Raw genomic sequence first — 16078 nt, forward strand, 5'->3', positions numbered from 1 at the left:
ATGCACCGCAGCTCGAGTAAAAACATAACATTCATGACAGTAAAATCAATAAAACGCAAGGAGGCAGAGATATCTAGTGTTCACTTTGAAGAAGTGTACAGGGGCGGGTGCCCTCATGTACAGTTCCTTTGATGCTGGCAACCTTAAAAAGCATGCATTTACCTCCTAGCAGTATGACAGAATCTAATTACAGAAAGCTGCCCCCAGAAAATAAAATGAGAGCAAAGAAACAATTTTGGCTGTCACTTTGACACTTTGCAGATAACTTCCATGCATGTTAATTTGCTACAGGCCCATCCCCGCAGGAAGTGGCATGGACTATCAGCAGCCTCTCGTGCTGCGATTGGCCGCCGGTGGTGGCCGTGGGAGGAAGTTGATATTTCAGGACACAGCACATAAATCGGATTAGCAGATAATTGACATGTTTACTGGGGTATTTATAGCTTCCATTTGATTGGGAAGTAGGGAACAAGGCTAAATTCATGGTCCAATTACATTTGAGGATATAACTGCTGGGTACACATGTGCCCACGCTACCTTACAAATCTGATTTACATCGCCGTGTGCTGGGAATTAATTGAGGGTGACCTTGAAAAGGCGTAGGTAATTGGAATATTTCCTGCAGCTGCGGTTAAATGAATGAAAAATAGTGAAACGTTCTGAGCTGGTATGATAACGTTATGTAAATATACAACCCTCTTATAGCCTACCATGGCGGGGCTGCAGGAGAAGAGCATTAACAGTTAAATACGAACAAAAAAGGAAGTTTTCAAGCAATCTTTAGGCTTTGTAATCTCTTTGGCCAGCAACATGGTAAACATGCGCACGCTGTGTGTACTTTACTTGCGTCACCTTTTGTGATATCTATGCACAGTTAAAGTTTGAATCAGCTTTCTCTCACTGCCATTTGATGCTAACAGATGTCATAGTTGTGTTTACAAAAAACTGTTGGAAAACTGTTTTTCTGAAGTTATGAATCAAGTGAGAAGTCAGATAATTTTCTCTACATCTTACAGACATTTAAACTTCTTATTTAAACCAGTGGAGTTGCCCCTCGCTGGCCAGTACAGAGAATGCTGGTTGAAGGCGCTTCTGCACTGGTTCACTTTACAGACCTGGATGCTTCACCCCTATTCAATACAGTCTATGGACTGAACTTGAACAGTTCAAGAGCACTGATTTTTCCCTCTTATGCTGTTTCATATGAATTTTTTATACAGGCTTAAAAAGGAATAATTACATTATTACACAAGAAAGAAGTAAGGCTTAGAGAAACATTGAGAAATGTTCTTAAACCTGATATATGACATGAAAGTAAATATAAAACATACAATCCAACAGTGTAACACACGATATATTATATAAATCGAATTGTAGAAATCGACCTTTTTATATGAGAATGTATCGCTTGCTGGTCAACATAATCTGCGGTTTTGCTGCAGGAATGGTTAAACAAAGTCTCCCTCCCGATCACTGAGTGTTTACATGGGGAGGTGTAAGGGACGCATTGCGAGATTGTAAAGATGCAGTGCTTTAGATCTCTTTCCCCATGTTTAATCAAAGCTTCCCTACTTAATTACTGGGGCAGATAAAAATAGCAAAAGCCAGAGTGTATGTTCCCCGTCAGCCCCCACAGCCTGTCAGAACTGGCAACTGAGCCTGTGGGCAGCATATGTGAAAGACTCATCTGCTACTATCCCTTCTCCCTTTAATGAATTTACTACATGACACGAACACATTTCAGCCTCTTCTCCCCTCCACTGATAGCAATGAAACATGTTGGGAGTCAGCGCAGGAGGAGAGCCACGCTCGCTGAGAGAGTGGGCGCTCCTCTAGGGCACAATGGTGCTCATTCCCCGAGAGTAACGCCTGTTGACATGGCTGCTGGGAGACTGGACATCTTAAGGAAGATGCACCAAGTCCACCAAGAGCTGCCTGCTTTTCCATGTGCTAAAACAAAATGTCAACGTGCTTGCCGTGGCCGTGCTCCTGCTCTTTACTTCAGGGGGATTTTTATGTCGCTGTGCCCCAAATAGAAACGCATCAGGACACATAGCCTCATTTGAATAGATTTTATCTTTATTTTTTGGACTCTGATATAGGTTTTTGTTGATGTTGAATTGGTGCTGAATTATGTAACAGTGTGTGTTCAGTGGACTTGGCGAGATCCTCGTGATGACAATGGAAAGTATAATTAGAAAAGTCCTTATGCTCCAATTGGGAACAGTCGCACAGAATCTTTTGACAGAAGGCAACATGCAGGAATTGGCCGAATGTACCGCCAACCCAAACAAGCGGATGCTTTTGTTTTTTTCCTTTTTTTTAATATTAGGTGATGACAGTAAATGATACTTAAACAGTTTGGGATTTTGGACTGACTTCGAAAAGATGCCAAATGTAATGCAAGTAGCAGCCACGAACAATGAAAACAAAGGTTACTTTCTGTTGGCATTACATGAAGAGTTCATTTGTAGGCAGGCACACAAAAAGCACTAAAATCCAATAAAAACAGAGATGTGTCTCATTCAACCAGTACAGGAAAACATTTTGGCAGTGATTTTGAGTCAATGGGTCACATGACCTGGAAGCTACTTGAAAAACAATTATGATTCCTCATTAAGAATCTTAATAAAAATATGATGAATTTTCATCAAAAACAATTATTCAATTTACTCAATTTTTTTACACTCACACCTGACTGCATACTACTGCTACCTTTTCTATTTGTGAGGCCAAGTGTGACTTACTCCCTACTGCTTTGAGCATTTGAACTACTTACCTTTCTGACCACACCACACAACACGACACACTTATCAGACTCTACCTCTCCTGTGTCTCCACGGGACAGACAGATGGTGAACTCACAGTCTTGAAAGCCAGCAGACAGCTGTCAACCAGACCCTGAATAAAAGATTTTGCTCCAAGCAGACAGAGAATAAAGGGAATAATGTCTTTTTTGGGTCACTGTCCTCAAACATGTCTTCAGAGTCTTTGCAGTAGCGCAGTGGCCTTGGTATAATTTCTTTAGAAATGCCATGAAAGTTTGAACGGCTTCTAACGGGCCTTAAGGTGAGTCTTTATTCATCGCCATGGACCTATCAGTCTAGTTGCCGTGGATAATGAATCTTGTATAAAAAATGGTGTGCATCTTTTGATAAGAATTTGCTCTGTGGAGCTAAAAGGCAATGAGATCTGTGTGGATTGTCTCCTGTTTGAAATATGGGAAAGAAAAAAGTTACAGAAGCACAACGCCGTCACTGAAGCAGTTTCTGAAGTTGCGAATGAAGGCCATGGTGTCATTTAAGTGTTTCTTTATTTACAAAGTGATGACATGCTTTGCCATTCCCACAGCTTCTTTCTAAGGGTAATGACAAAGCGGTCAGACAGAGCAATTACAGAGCCGTTGTAGACAGATCGATCTCACACAATATAAAATAGCAGTTAATTACAAAACGATGAAAGACACCGGTACATCTGTTTGGAGTAATTGTACAGTATTTTCAAAAATCGAGGTAGAAAAAGCACACACTGCTCAACGGATTACTGATTTGACACAGGTTCATACTGGTCCCCAAAGAGTTCAAATTGGACTGTGGTCAGCTGTGAAGTGATCCTGGTTCAAAAAGGGAACAAGAAACACTTCTGACAACCAGTGGAGCAAATGAGTCCCAAGAACATGTCAATTCTTAAAGTGAAACTGCAGAGTTGTTGTAGCTGCAGTAGCTGTTTAAAACCGACGAGGTCCAGCATCCACATCTGGAATGAAACCAATGAAGGCAAAAATGACACGAGTGAAAAAAGTCCACAGCATCAAGGTTTGATGTCACATACAGTATTGAGTTTGAACTCAAGTGTGCGATCAAGTGCTTGGGTGAAACATGGAAACACTTCTTCCAAATTGTCATCTACTATTCAAAACCTTTTAGTACTTATGTATACAGTGGCGTGTAAGACAAGTATGTTTCATGCAGACACTACACAGAATACTTTCAGTTTCTTTTTTATAGCGACAAACACTGAGATTTCATGAATGGACAATGCTTTTTAGCACAATTCTCCACCCACCTCCATTCCCTTGGCATCACCACATCTTTAAACATTTGTGAAATATTTACGGTGCTCCTGTTAAATTTAGCGAGAGGGCCAAATTGAAAGCTATGACTGAAGTGATATAAATAATATCGAATCCTGGCAAAAAGCACGATACACCTCCAAGTGTTCCACTTTCTGTTTTGAAATCAGTCTAGGATGGGCTCAAATGCATGTTTAGATAAAGATGTTCAGAAGACGTTACGCAATACAACAAATGTTTTTTCTTTATCAGACATCAATTTTGTTAATATACAGAAATCTATTCGCTTTCTGTTCCCTTTGAAAGCCCTCGGATGATGGATTGTGTTTACATGTCATTTCCTTTGTCACCACATTATCCTACCATAAATCCGGAGCCAGGACGGAATTGTGGCATATGCACAAAAGCAGTGTCGACTTGAATGGCGCATCAAGTACGCTCTATGATTTTCTTTCCCAAAATAGAATGACTGAGTCACACACACACCAAAGTGATCACGCTGTCTCTCTGCCTTTGCAGAGGGGCTATAGAGCCACCAACAGTGACTCGCATTCTGTCAGTCTTTGTCTATCTACAGGCCTGTAGGCCAGGCCCTTTAAGCAGCGACTGTAGAAGCACAGGGCCGCGACACCCCACTTTTAGAGAGTCAATACAGGCTGCTGAGGTGCTCTGCTTTAAACCTTAAGAGCCTCGTGCACACCCACAGCGGACAGACGGCGGTTGATGTTGCGATAACGACAGCGGAGAAGGTCACGATAAGTGGACCGCAGGTCTCGATTGAAGAAGGCGTAGATGAAGGGGTTCATTAGGGAGTTGGCATAGCCTAACCAGAGCAGCGTGCGCTCCAGCCAGATCGGCACACAGCTACACTCCACTCCGCAGATAAAGGGTCTGGCAGTGGACAAGATGAAGAATGGCAGCCAGCACACGGCAAAGACCCCCACAATAACCCCCAGTGTTGTCGCTGCTTTCTGCTCCCGTTTGAAGATTGAGATGTTTCTGCGCTCACGGTTCAGCAGGCGGGACAAAGCGGCACAGTCCTCCGCCACACCGGGCGGCTTCAGGCCCTGCATCCGCAGTGCCTCATTAGCCACTGTTTCAAGGCGCTCCCGGCGCGAAAGGTCAGTGAAGCGGTGCTTCGCGCCGCTCTTGCGAGCTGCCCTGAAGATCTTGTAGTACATGACCAGCATGACCAGCATAGGGATGTAGAAGGCTACAGCTGTGGAATAGATGGTGTAGCCAAAGTCTTGGCTAATGAGGCACACGCCGGCTGTGTGGACGTTTTTAGCCCAGCCGCAGAAAGGTGGCAGGGTGATGGAGGCTGACGCCAGCCAAACTCCCAGGATCATCTTTGCCATCAGCTGACCGTTCTGCCGCGCCGGGTAGGTGAGGGGCCGTGTGATCCCCAAATATCTGTAAAGAAAGGAGACAGAAGAAGCATCAGCACTAACTTTCAGGCAGCTTTTCAACATAGGACTAAAGGCAGTTGAAGCTGCCATGATATTTGCTGTGAAACCCTTTCCACCCTGTCTGTACAGAAGCTTTGTCATAGCAGAGACATGGGTGGTAATTACATATCACATTTAATGCCGGTTTCAATTGAGATGAAACAGCATCAGTGTAGTAGCATCAGATGCATGTCCACTCATTTTAAAGACAGACATTTAACTAAGAGGTCAGAAGCTTTGTTTTTGCCAAGAGGACCTTTCTTTGACTTTGCAGGAGCTTTGCAGGTAGAGCGGGAGCTATCAATCAAACAGGCAGCTCGGTAGTTTCAAATAGCAGCTGGAGGTGTCAGAAAAATTAAGACAAAGTGAGGTGTGAAAGCCTTCAGTTTGTACGAAACTGGGAAAATGGCCACTATTCTCACAAAATGATTAATCTGTGTGTACGTCTCAGCGTGTTTTGGCTGTATGCCCGCCGCGTTCATCAGCGTTAAATGCGTCATTGATGAAAGCTGTATCTTTGACACTCCCGGCTGTTTTTTCTTGCTCCTGCTCTATTGTTAATCGAGATGAAAAGCTTTAGGGAGCGCTGGCCAATTCGCCTTGTCGTCCACCAGTGATTCTATCAGCACTGTGGACAAATTCAGCTCCGTCAGCCTGGGTGGGATGCTACACCTTATCAGCACCTTTGGATGATGAGCTTATAGAAGTCAGTTACCGTCTAAAAGTTTTGCACATGAGCCTCAACGATAAAAAAGTATGATTTTGTGAGTGTTACAAATGCAATGAGCCCATATAAATCTGAACTTAATATTCTGATACATTCAGACTGAAGGACAGGCATTAATTAATAAGCATTCCTAATGCCAAAATGAATGTGAAATCCATTCCAGTGCATTTTAAAACTTGACTGGCACACAGCTCAGCAAACAAAAAGCCATTTGGATATACAAAGTCGTACTAATCCAAGATTTTATTCATCACATGCTAATTGGCTTTAGAAAATATGAGGACTACAGTCCAGCATCTCTGCTGCAACCCGCAGCTTGTTAACAACTGACAACCCTTAGTGCAGGTGGTATTGATCACCATCAGAATCACTAGGAAAGGACAATAAGTCTACAACTGCACTGCAGCTGAAAGCATTCCATTATTCAACAAACACGTCTGACACCAATATTTGTTAATCAACTTCAAAAAGCCGCGCAGAGTTGCCGTCGTGCACCTGAGGCATGTGATTTCACGCAACTCAGAGTTGCCATGACAGCAGGTGAAACGTCCATCATCCATCATTATTTTGTCACCTGTGGCAGCTCAGGTGGACAGGGGGCTACGTAGACGACCGTTTACCATGAGAACTTTTTTCCTCTGCTGTGAATTAAATTAGCATGTAAGTGACTCTGACCTGAAAAATCCCATATCAGACTCTTTAGAGTAACTTTGCTGTTCCCCTTTTAAACTCTGGTTCCGACACACTATTACAATATCCTCCTTAAAGATCCCTTGGCTCAGATTACTTACTGAATATCATGTAACAATTATCGCTTTATTCAAAGACCGATCCCTCCAACCACTGCTCTGTCTAGCTTACAACCCACACTTTAAATGTTCTTAAGCCTTACAAAGGGCCACTGAACACATGCAGGCGAGCAATGTCAAATAGATGCAAGACAAACCCCGAAATGGGTACACTCCATGCTGTGGGAATTCTTCGAAATGTATAATGGAAAACCCAGTAATGCAACACTTCTCTCTGAATGCATTATTCAATGATAAGGAAGGTGGCTGTGGTACTTATTTGTGGGGATGTTTGTGTGTCTGTGGGGGTGGAGGGCAGTTCTCCGCAAAACTATGACTCATGTTTGGCCCTTTAGAAGGCAGAGCTTTTTTCAAACGAGACAAAAGCCTCTCACCAGCCTTGTGAGACAAACAACTAGGCCAGGTTGAATAAAAGGGGTAACAGTTTAACACTTCTTTAACTCAGCTTCCTGCGTGTGTTTTAGAAAGATTAGCTGATGCATCTGTGGGACCTGGTTGATTTTATCTAGTGCGTTTTGACATAAGAGGATTAAACTTTACCATCTCTGGTGAGCCATTAACAGAATACAGAATACATGGAAGCTATCAAATAATGAGCACTGCAAAATGTGACATTCGCAATCAATAACAGCAGCCTTAACATGTGGCAAGCGAACGCATGAAAATATGTACAATAATGTAATGTCAACGGAACTTGCAACATAAATCGGTGAATTACTAAAACAAAAATAAATTGTAATCAAAATAAAGCTATAAATGCAACACTGACACATCATCTCTTATAAAGGTGCAATATATAAGAACGGATCGCTACAAACTGGCTATCAAACTGGACTGGGAGCTTGGAGCTGCAGGGAAGTGTTGCTGTTTACAGTGCTCGCACAGCACTAGTCAGTAGCATGCTAATTTCAATACATATCTCAACAACACAATGCACACGCATCCTTACGTCAAAATAATGTCTATAAGTTCTGTTTTTCAGTGTTTTCAACTAAAATTCTTGCATATTGCACATTTAAAGTTGTGAATAAACGGCGACTTATTTACATGTCCAGCAGACACAGAGCCTTAACATTCATTTGGAGTTGTATCTCTGTCTACCTGATGAATGCATGTCCAAAATTCACTATGCTTGAAGCTCAGTCAAAGTTGATGGACTGTGTTTCAGTATCCTCAATATCCTCATCCTCAACATATCTGTTGTTAGCAGAACCGTATTGTCAACATTTATTCTGGCGACTGGGTTTCTCCTGAAGGGAGAACATCTTTTTTCAGCTGCTAAATGCTCCACTATGCTATGGTGCAGGACATGTAGTGTACAGTGAACACTGGGTATTTAAAGAGCTTTTAGCTGAATACAATTGCCTGAAAGCTACATGCAGTGAGCAGTGACAGTGAATCAAAACCAATATCATAACAGGGAGCTTAATGATACTAACAAGCTCAGTAGAGCTGAGAGGGACTGCAGGTTTTAATTCCCTGTGGGTTCACTTATACAAGGAACACCTCTCATTTGATCCATTGTCAATACAAATTTCTACTGAAGCTTTAAAATAATATTACTTTATTCAGTATGGTGTCTGCAATATGCAAGTTATTAGAATCTAATGCAAAAATAAATGGAATTTTGGCATATTATACAAAAGAAATAACGTGATTAAAATCACATGGGGTACCTGACATCTCAGGGAAAAAGTGCATAATTGTGCTTTAAAACAGCAGCAGCGGATTAGAATCAATGCCCAGAAAACAGTGTGCGCTCAGCAGTAATGGTGACACACACAGTTTGGAGGGTTTTTTTTTTTTTTTTTTTTTTTTTTTTATGTCTCAGGAGGATTTGAGGCACATCCACAGCCACAACTGCCTTCGGGGATTACCCAGCCACAGACAGTGTTCCCGAGCTAATGGAGAATTCTATTACTTCCGCTAGGCTACCAGCTAGGGCACGGTAAAGTGAACTGCTTTCTGCGCTTGAACGCTGCAATCGGCCCTGGTGAGCAACAGTCGTCAGTCATCTCCGGGAGCATCTCGCAAACCTTTTATGTCTGAGAGAAGATACACAGTGAAATATTTACCAAGCTGCAGCTGGTATGGTTTGAGGAGTGGTAAATTTAGAACAGGTTCTCCTTAAGAGAAAGTAACAGGACAGAAGGGAAGTCTGTCAAATTACTTTTTTCCCCCCGTTCTTTCAAGAAACTTTCCACTGGAGACTCCTCACTCATTCATCTCAACGAGACATTTTAAATTCCTATGTCCCTGCACTTGAGGGCGATCCAAATTGAGCCTGTGAAACAGTGAAGTGTTCCCCATTTTAGGGAGAATGTCTTTTTTTTTGGTTACAGCCTGAGTGAAGTGGGCACTGAGATGCCGACATCGCTTGAAATCAAAGCATTGTTGTTGAAGAACTGTCTCCTCAAGAACTGAGATGTGCAGCTTGCCTGCTTTTTTACCCAGCAGTCAGTGGTGTGTTTTTACTGCTTTCATGCTTGGTTTGCTCTACGTAAAGTGAGTGACAGTGAAAATCTGAAAACACCCGATCCATCATTTTCTCTGTGCTCAGTGCAAACTCCTGTTGTTGGTGGGTAATCATCTACCAGATTGTTTTTCTTTATGCTCTCTTTGGTGTTTGGTGTTCAAATACTTAGTTTCACTGGATGGACTTGAGCTAAACCGGTAAATAACATCAGAAATCGGAAAAGAAAACTGTGTTTAATACAGCAAAAGTCATCATCAGAGGTTGTACTCTGATAGACTGAAGAGCACCAAATCTGTCTAGCTAGAGTTGTTGGATTTCTCTGACATCAGACAACAACCTGAGTCCTTGAGGAATGATCCAGCACTCCGTTTCTATTTGAGGCACCTCCGTAGGACAGAAATCGAGCTGCCTCCCTCACAAAGCACACTGCACAACATTAGTGGAGCTGTAATTTCCTCTCCAACAAGGAAGCGAAGGAGAAATCCAATCTGTTCCGTTCTTTCATTCACACACAATTCATCCTTGTGCTGTCGAGTTCACACACACATCTGCGCCGGTTTAGGTTTATTCTCTGACTCCTGCTCACGATTAGGTTGGGGGTGAATGAGTAAAATAGCAGCAGCAGTCTTCTTTTAATCTCATTTAGAGTCTTACATAAGCCAAAGTGAATCATCCCTTGACAAACATACTTCTTCCCTTCAGATGTGTCTGTTAGCTCCAGCCAAAGGACTGCCAGCTTAGGTCAGCCTGGTGTCAAACACTCTGTGAATAAGTGTTGGCTCTTATTTTAGCCTGCACGTAGAAGCAGATGTCACAGAGACAAAAGGAAAGCTCACCGGTAAGTTTATAGGTCAAAACTGTGTTTACTTTATGGTGATTAAGGACTTATCTAAAACTCTGTAAATCTTTTTAATGAAATGAGACCAACGTCTGTCACCGTCTCTGATGTCCATGACCTGACATCAGTATTTCAGGCGTTGCACTTCTCTTGCCTGAGTCGACTATGATATTAAGCATTAACAGGTCGGTTCATCCAAATTACAATAACACATATTAATCTACCGCTCATCATGTTTCCACTTTCCTCTAATGATCTAGCCGTGGAGCTGCTAATTACACAATTACACTTTAATCACTTTTTAATTACTTTAGTATCGCTGAATTAAGGAACCCGTACTGTATGGGCCGCTAAGGTTTTGTACATTTCATCCACTTTTGGTTTTGGTGAAACATAAGCACTCGGTCTGAATATTTTTAGCCACGCTAGCTTGGTGGCTCTAGGGATTGGAAAAGTCGGTCAGTCAGATGGTGCAACGCTTTGGTCCATACGAAAATATCTCAAAAACCAGCTCCTGGACGGATTGCCTTGAAATTTGTACAGATGTTCATTTGATTGGACCGATTTGTTAATACTTTGGTGACCTTTTGATTTAGCATCTAGCGCCTCAATGTGTTTGCAATATCACTGTGAGTATTTGAGCATCAACGCACCGTCTGATGTTCTGCTGTAGGATCCCTACTACATTTTATTTCTCCTAATTTAAGCATGTCAGGCAGAGACATATATTAATCAGGATGCCATCTGTTTATGAAATCCTGGGTTTGCAGTTCCATTTTACAACTTAACAATACAATGCATGCTTCCTTTTGGCATATGGGGTACCATTTAGTTTTGGCCCCCCCAAAGGAAAAAGTTTGGGCCGCCCTGGACTGTTAGTCTTGCAAATATGTTGTCTTTCTCCATTTCCCCGTCACAGTTCTGAGTTAGTATAAGATCTGATTTACGAGACGCTCAAGATAAAGATCATTCCACTTCCCTTTCGCATTCAACAGCAAGTGTTACTAAAGGATTTTACATGGTTTCTGTATCCGAGAGAGATTGAGAAAGTTACTTGACTTGCCAACACAGACCTTGAAATCAATCAAACGCTCTCTTTGTCTGTAGCCAGGCACATTCAGAATCCAAAAAACACAATACAAGAAGCAGAAAGCACTGGAATAATATACAGAGACAAACCAACACGCATGGTGTGACTACAAACAAAACAAAAACAATTTACAGCTCAACAGTAAATGTTTATTCTTAGATTAAATTGGAAGTTACTCATGTGGAATCATCATTAAAAGTTGGGATATCCTGATGGTTACTGTTCTGGCCTATGAGGACTTAAAACAGCAGCTACATTTGGGGGAAAAGTCTGACCCAAAAATGATCTATAATCCTTTTGACTTCAGATCTCTGGCCAGCTGTGACTCCCTAAATCAGGCATGTCCAAACTATTCCACAAAGGTCCGTGTGGCTGCAGGTTCTTGTTCCAACCAGCACACAGTTTGACCAATCAACTTTCTGAAGACTGAGATCAGTTGATTAAATGAGTCAGTTCTGGTGTCCTGCTGCTTGGTTGAAAAGAAAACCTGCAGCCACATCGACCCTTTGTGGAATAGTTTGGACATGGCTGCCCTAAATAATTCCGGTTTCCAATCCGCCACTCATCGCACCCTTGACTACACAATGTTTCGCTTTACAATGAAGTCATAAGCTTTTGTAAACGGTAAGCTATTAACAGAATCATTGTGTGTACTTGAAAGATACACCTTCCTACAACACGTGCGTTTACAATGTCTATTTTACTTCCTCCTAATTGTTGTAAAGCGGTAGCTTCAATATTTTATGGCCCCTGCTGCACAGCAAACCAGCTGTTCCTGTCAGAGGTTTACTGGCTTTCACAGCAATAGAGATGATGGGCAGCTATTAGGGCCACGGTGATAAATGGATTCCACTTCTAACAGTCAGCGTGTCCATCCGTGTCAGAGCTGGGTGTCCTTGGACGACAAAGCAAATATCCTACAGGCTCTATATAGTAGAGTCGAGTTGAGAACAGGGTAATAGAATAGAGATGTGGCAAGTTAAAACCTAAAATACATATAACGTCAGTAACATCATATAAGGTCATCCAGTTAAACCACAGATGAATAGACTGCATTATAATCACAGACGACAGTTAATGGTGACTCATCCAGCTTTGACGAGTGGATCTGACATAGGAATGTGACTTAACTGCAGGTCATACTTCAACAATAAACTAGTTGATATAATATGTTGTGAAACCAAGTCTGAAGACTGACCCACAACACTCAAAGGAGGTTTACGGCAGTGAGGGAGAAGACACAATTATCATGCAAATGGGAATGACAGCAAACACTTTTGAGTCTTTCATCAGAAGTGCTGCATTTATTTGACCTTGATTACTTACTCTCTTCCACATGCCTGCTAATCACTGCATAAAGTGGGCTGGATTGTCAGTTTCAGGAAATTACATAAATTGCAAGATACAGCCCCCATCCCCAATTCCAACACCCAAGCGGTGCACTGAGGTGTTGTTTCAGACACTTTGAGAGCATCTGACAATATTGGCGCCTTCAGTGCATCGTGATCCTGCATCTATGTGGAAGTAACACAAACTGAGAGATACCACCTTATTCCCAGACAAAAGAAAAAATTAGGAAGTGTCCCAACTCTTCAACTTGTTTAAGGGCTGATAACAATGCAGCCAAAAATGCCAAGAAGCACACTTAAAGTAACATTATCTAAATTTATTACCTTTAAAAAACATTCTGATGGTACAGTGTCTTGTGATAGGGTGAATGGTGTCTCTGTCTCAGCCACTCTGCCCCCTGTCACATGTTTCAACACTTTCAATTCAATGAGAAGGTAGGATCACTGTGTTGCATACATACAAGATACAAGTTTTCAGCACATAACATTGTTGTCGTACAAACTGACAATTTCCACATAATGCTGCTTCAAGGCAAAATGGTGCATCATGCGATTTAAAATGGTTGGATATTTCAATGGCATGGGCAGTTATGGCAGCAGATTAGAAACCCGATGTTTTCAATAGACTATCAAATCATCATCATCAGTACAAGTCTTCACTGTTGAATGTGTTCCTCTACTACAAACTGGACACTACAAAAAAACATTGATTGGGCTAGATGAGAGAATTAATACCATACAACATGTCTGTGCATCTAATATGAAGCTATAGTTAGAAGCGGGTTTGCTAATCTTTGAATTAAGACAAGAAACAATGGGAACCATCTGGCCTGCATGCCTCTGTCTATAAAAAAAAATGCTCATTTTTAAGCACATTGAATAGATGATGAATCTTGTCCTTACACTTATAGAGACTCCAGGAAGTTACTGTGCAAAACAACAGTCCCGCACTTAAAGGATAAGTTCCCCGCAAATTAAAAATTCCACTTCACTTATGCTCTTTCTTGCAGCTGTACAGACTTAAAAAATGTTTCCATCGGATTGGGGTTGCGTAGATAATGACTGAGTTTTTGCATTTTAGTGGACTTATCCTTTAACCCCCGTAAAACTACAATGTAATTTATACCCTGCAGTTTGGGGCTCGGAGACAGATGGATTTAGACCTCCCTCTGTTTCCAGTCTTTACTCTAAGATACGTCTTTGGGTTAATGTCTGGTGCTGAATGGAGACACACACATTAGAGCCATATATGTCAACTGCCCACTCCATCAACCTGCTCCTCAGCACCGCTCACCATTAATGAGCCTTTTTCTTCTTGTCAAATAACTACTTTTAAGGCCAACGATGACCTCTGTTGCTCAAAATTAACATTAACATGCCCCACAGCCTTATTAATTCTTACTCTGTTATTCCTGCTGCTAGCCGCTCTTCACCGGCCATGTACAGCTGTCACACTCGACAAGGTGAAAACAAACCGTGAACCACCCAACCTTCATCTAGTCCCAGGTGCAAGTGACCGCTGCTGCTACTTTCTGTTGCTGTTTCCAGCGGTGGTTACAAGCATGCATCGTGCTGAAAAAAACACCACTGACATCCTGCCCTTGTCTGTACATTACTCTACTGCAATGCAAAGCCGTGGACAGTATGTGCAGTTTATTTTAGGTTTGAGGATAAAGCACTCAAAAATCCCATGACATGCATTATTATTTAACATGTTGTCTCTTTTGGGCTCGGATTGCCCCGGCAGACTCCGATAACATCATACGGCCTCGATCTTCAACTTGTGTTTTGACCTCTCTGTCCCGATAATAACAGCCTTGGAGAGCTTCTCTCAGCTCCGTCAGTCCCCAAGATACTTCGAAAGCACTCACACATATCTCTCGAACATTCGGTCTATCATACATCTCACGACAATGTGCCCATGTGTGGCTCCATTCATTCTGCTGCAAGTCCTAAGTGTTTTTTCCTTTCCCAACACAAGATGGATTTGTGACTGGGTGGGAGAGCTGCTGTAAATAGACTGAGTCAAACTGAATCTCCTAAATACATTTCCTGTCTTCCATGACAAGAATGTTTCTGACGAAAGATTAGGGCCACGCTGTCAAATGCGGAGATAAGGTTAGGCAAATAGGCCAGGGCGTTGGTTATCTTGTGGTTAGATGAGAACATGATAAGAAAATATCTTCTTTTTTCCTTCTTTGTTTTGTACATTTGTGTCCTTCGTCACATATGTATGAGTAAAACCCGTCAAATGATTCCTTTGGTAACACTGAAAGCACCTTTTTAATCAGTTTATCATCATCTTCAAGTGTGCATGATATTCCAAGTCGCCAGGAATTTTTCTGTCACTCACAACACCCCTGTCTCCTAGAAGTTATGTTTATATACTACTTTATCCAGTTCAAGGAAGGTAGTTCGAGCAGATGCTGACCATTCAAAGTGCTTTGACTACAGAGAGTGAAGTTGGCATCCTGTCTGTGGTCAGGTTCAAGCAACAAAAGCACGTGAGGATTAGGGCCACATGTGAATTTTTTTTTTAGTTCTGACTTTAAAGTCAGAATTCTGAGAAAAAAGTCAGAATTCTGAGATTAAAGTCAGAATTCTGACTTTTTTCTCAGAATTCTGAGATTAAAGTCAGAATTCTGACTTTAATCTCAGAATTCTGACTTTTTTCTCAGAATTCTGACTTTAAAGTCAGAACTAAAAAAAAAATTCACATGTGGCCCTAATCCTCTTCCGTACATATGAGCAAAAGGTAGCATAAAGCCTTTTTGGCTCCAGAGGAAGCTGCATGTAACCTAATAAATTGCCTCTAGTGATGTCACTCAGTGGCTGTATTGCACTGTTGGTAATAAAGGTGTCAGGAAACACTGTATGAATCTCTGTAGGTGTTTATTTTGAATGTTGATTATAATCTGAAGAATGCAAAACATTTTGGGGAAATACTTCATGTTCATCTCTTCTGTTGATCTGAGTTATAATCAAAAGTTTGGGTGGGCCTCAGAAGAATTTCCAGCTTCAAACTGGGCCACGTCATTCTCAAGTTTTGGGAATGGCTGAAGTAAACTATTTAAAAACCCTCTTGGACTAGCTGGAAAAATGCAGCATTTTATTTTCTGAGACCATATAGTTGACTCACAAAGTTGACTCTGTCAGAGACATGTGGTTCTTACATGGACAGTGATACTACAAACATAATGATCCTGTAAAATCCGAAACATCGCTGCAGATTAAACTACCAAACAGTAAGGGCTCAACCTGAAACATCT

The 16078-nt window shown here is 41.7% G+C and overlaps 1 protein-coding gene across 1 annotated transcript in view; it reads right to left on the reverse strand.

The window, feature by feature from the left end:
* Positions 1-3294: 3294 nt before the first annotated feature.
* The window catches only part of htr7c (5-hydroxytryptamine (serotonin) receptor 7c), a 30261-nt gene continuing 17477 nt past the window's right edge, over positions 3295-16078 (reverse strand). Inside the window, exon 2 of the mRNA XM_030418144.1 lies at positions 3295-5485. Coding sequence (XP_030274004.1) covers positions 4747-5485 — 739 coding nt within the window. The 3' untranslated portion in view covers positions 3295-4746. The remainder of the gene's footprint in view (positions 5486-16078) is intronic.

This window comes from Sparus aurata, chromosome 5 (assembly GCF_900880675.1).
Source record: "Sparus aurata chromosome 5, fSpaAur1.1, whole genome shotgun sequence".
In the NCBI taxonomy this organism is placed as follows: Eukaryota; Metazoa; Chordata; class Actinopteri; order Spariformes; family Sparidae; genus Sparus; species Sparus aurata.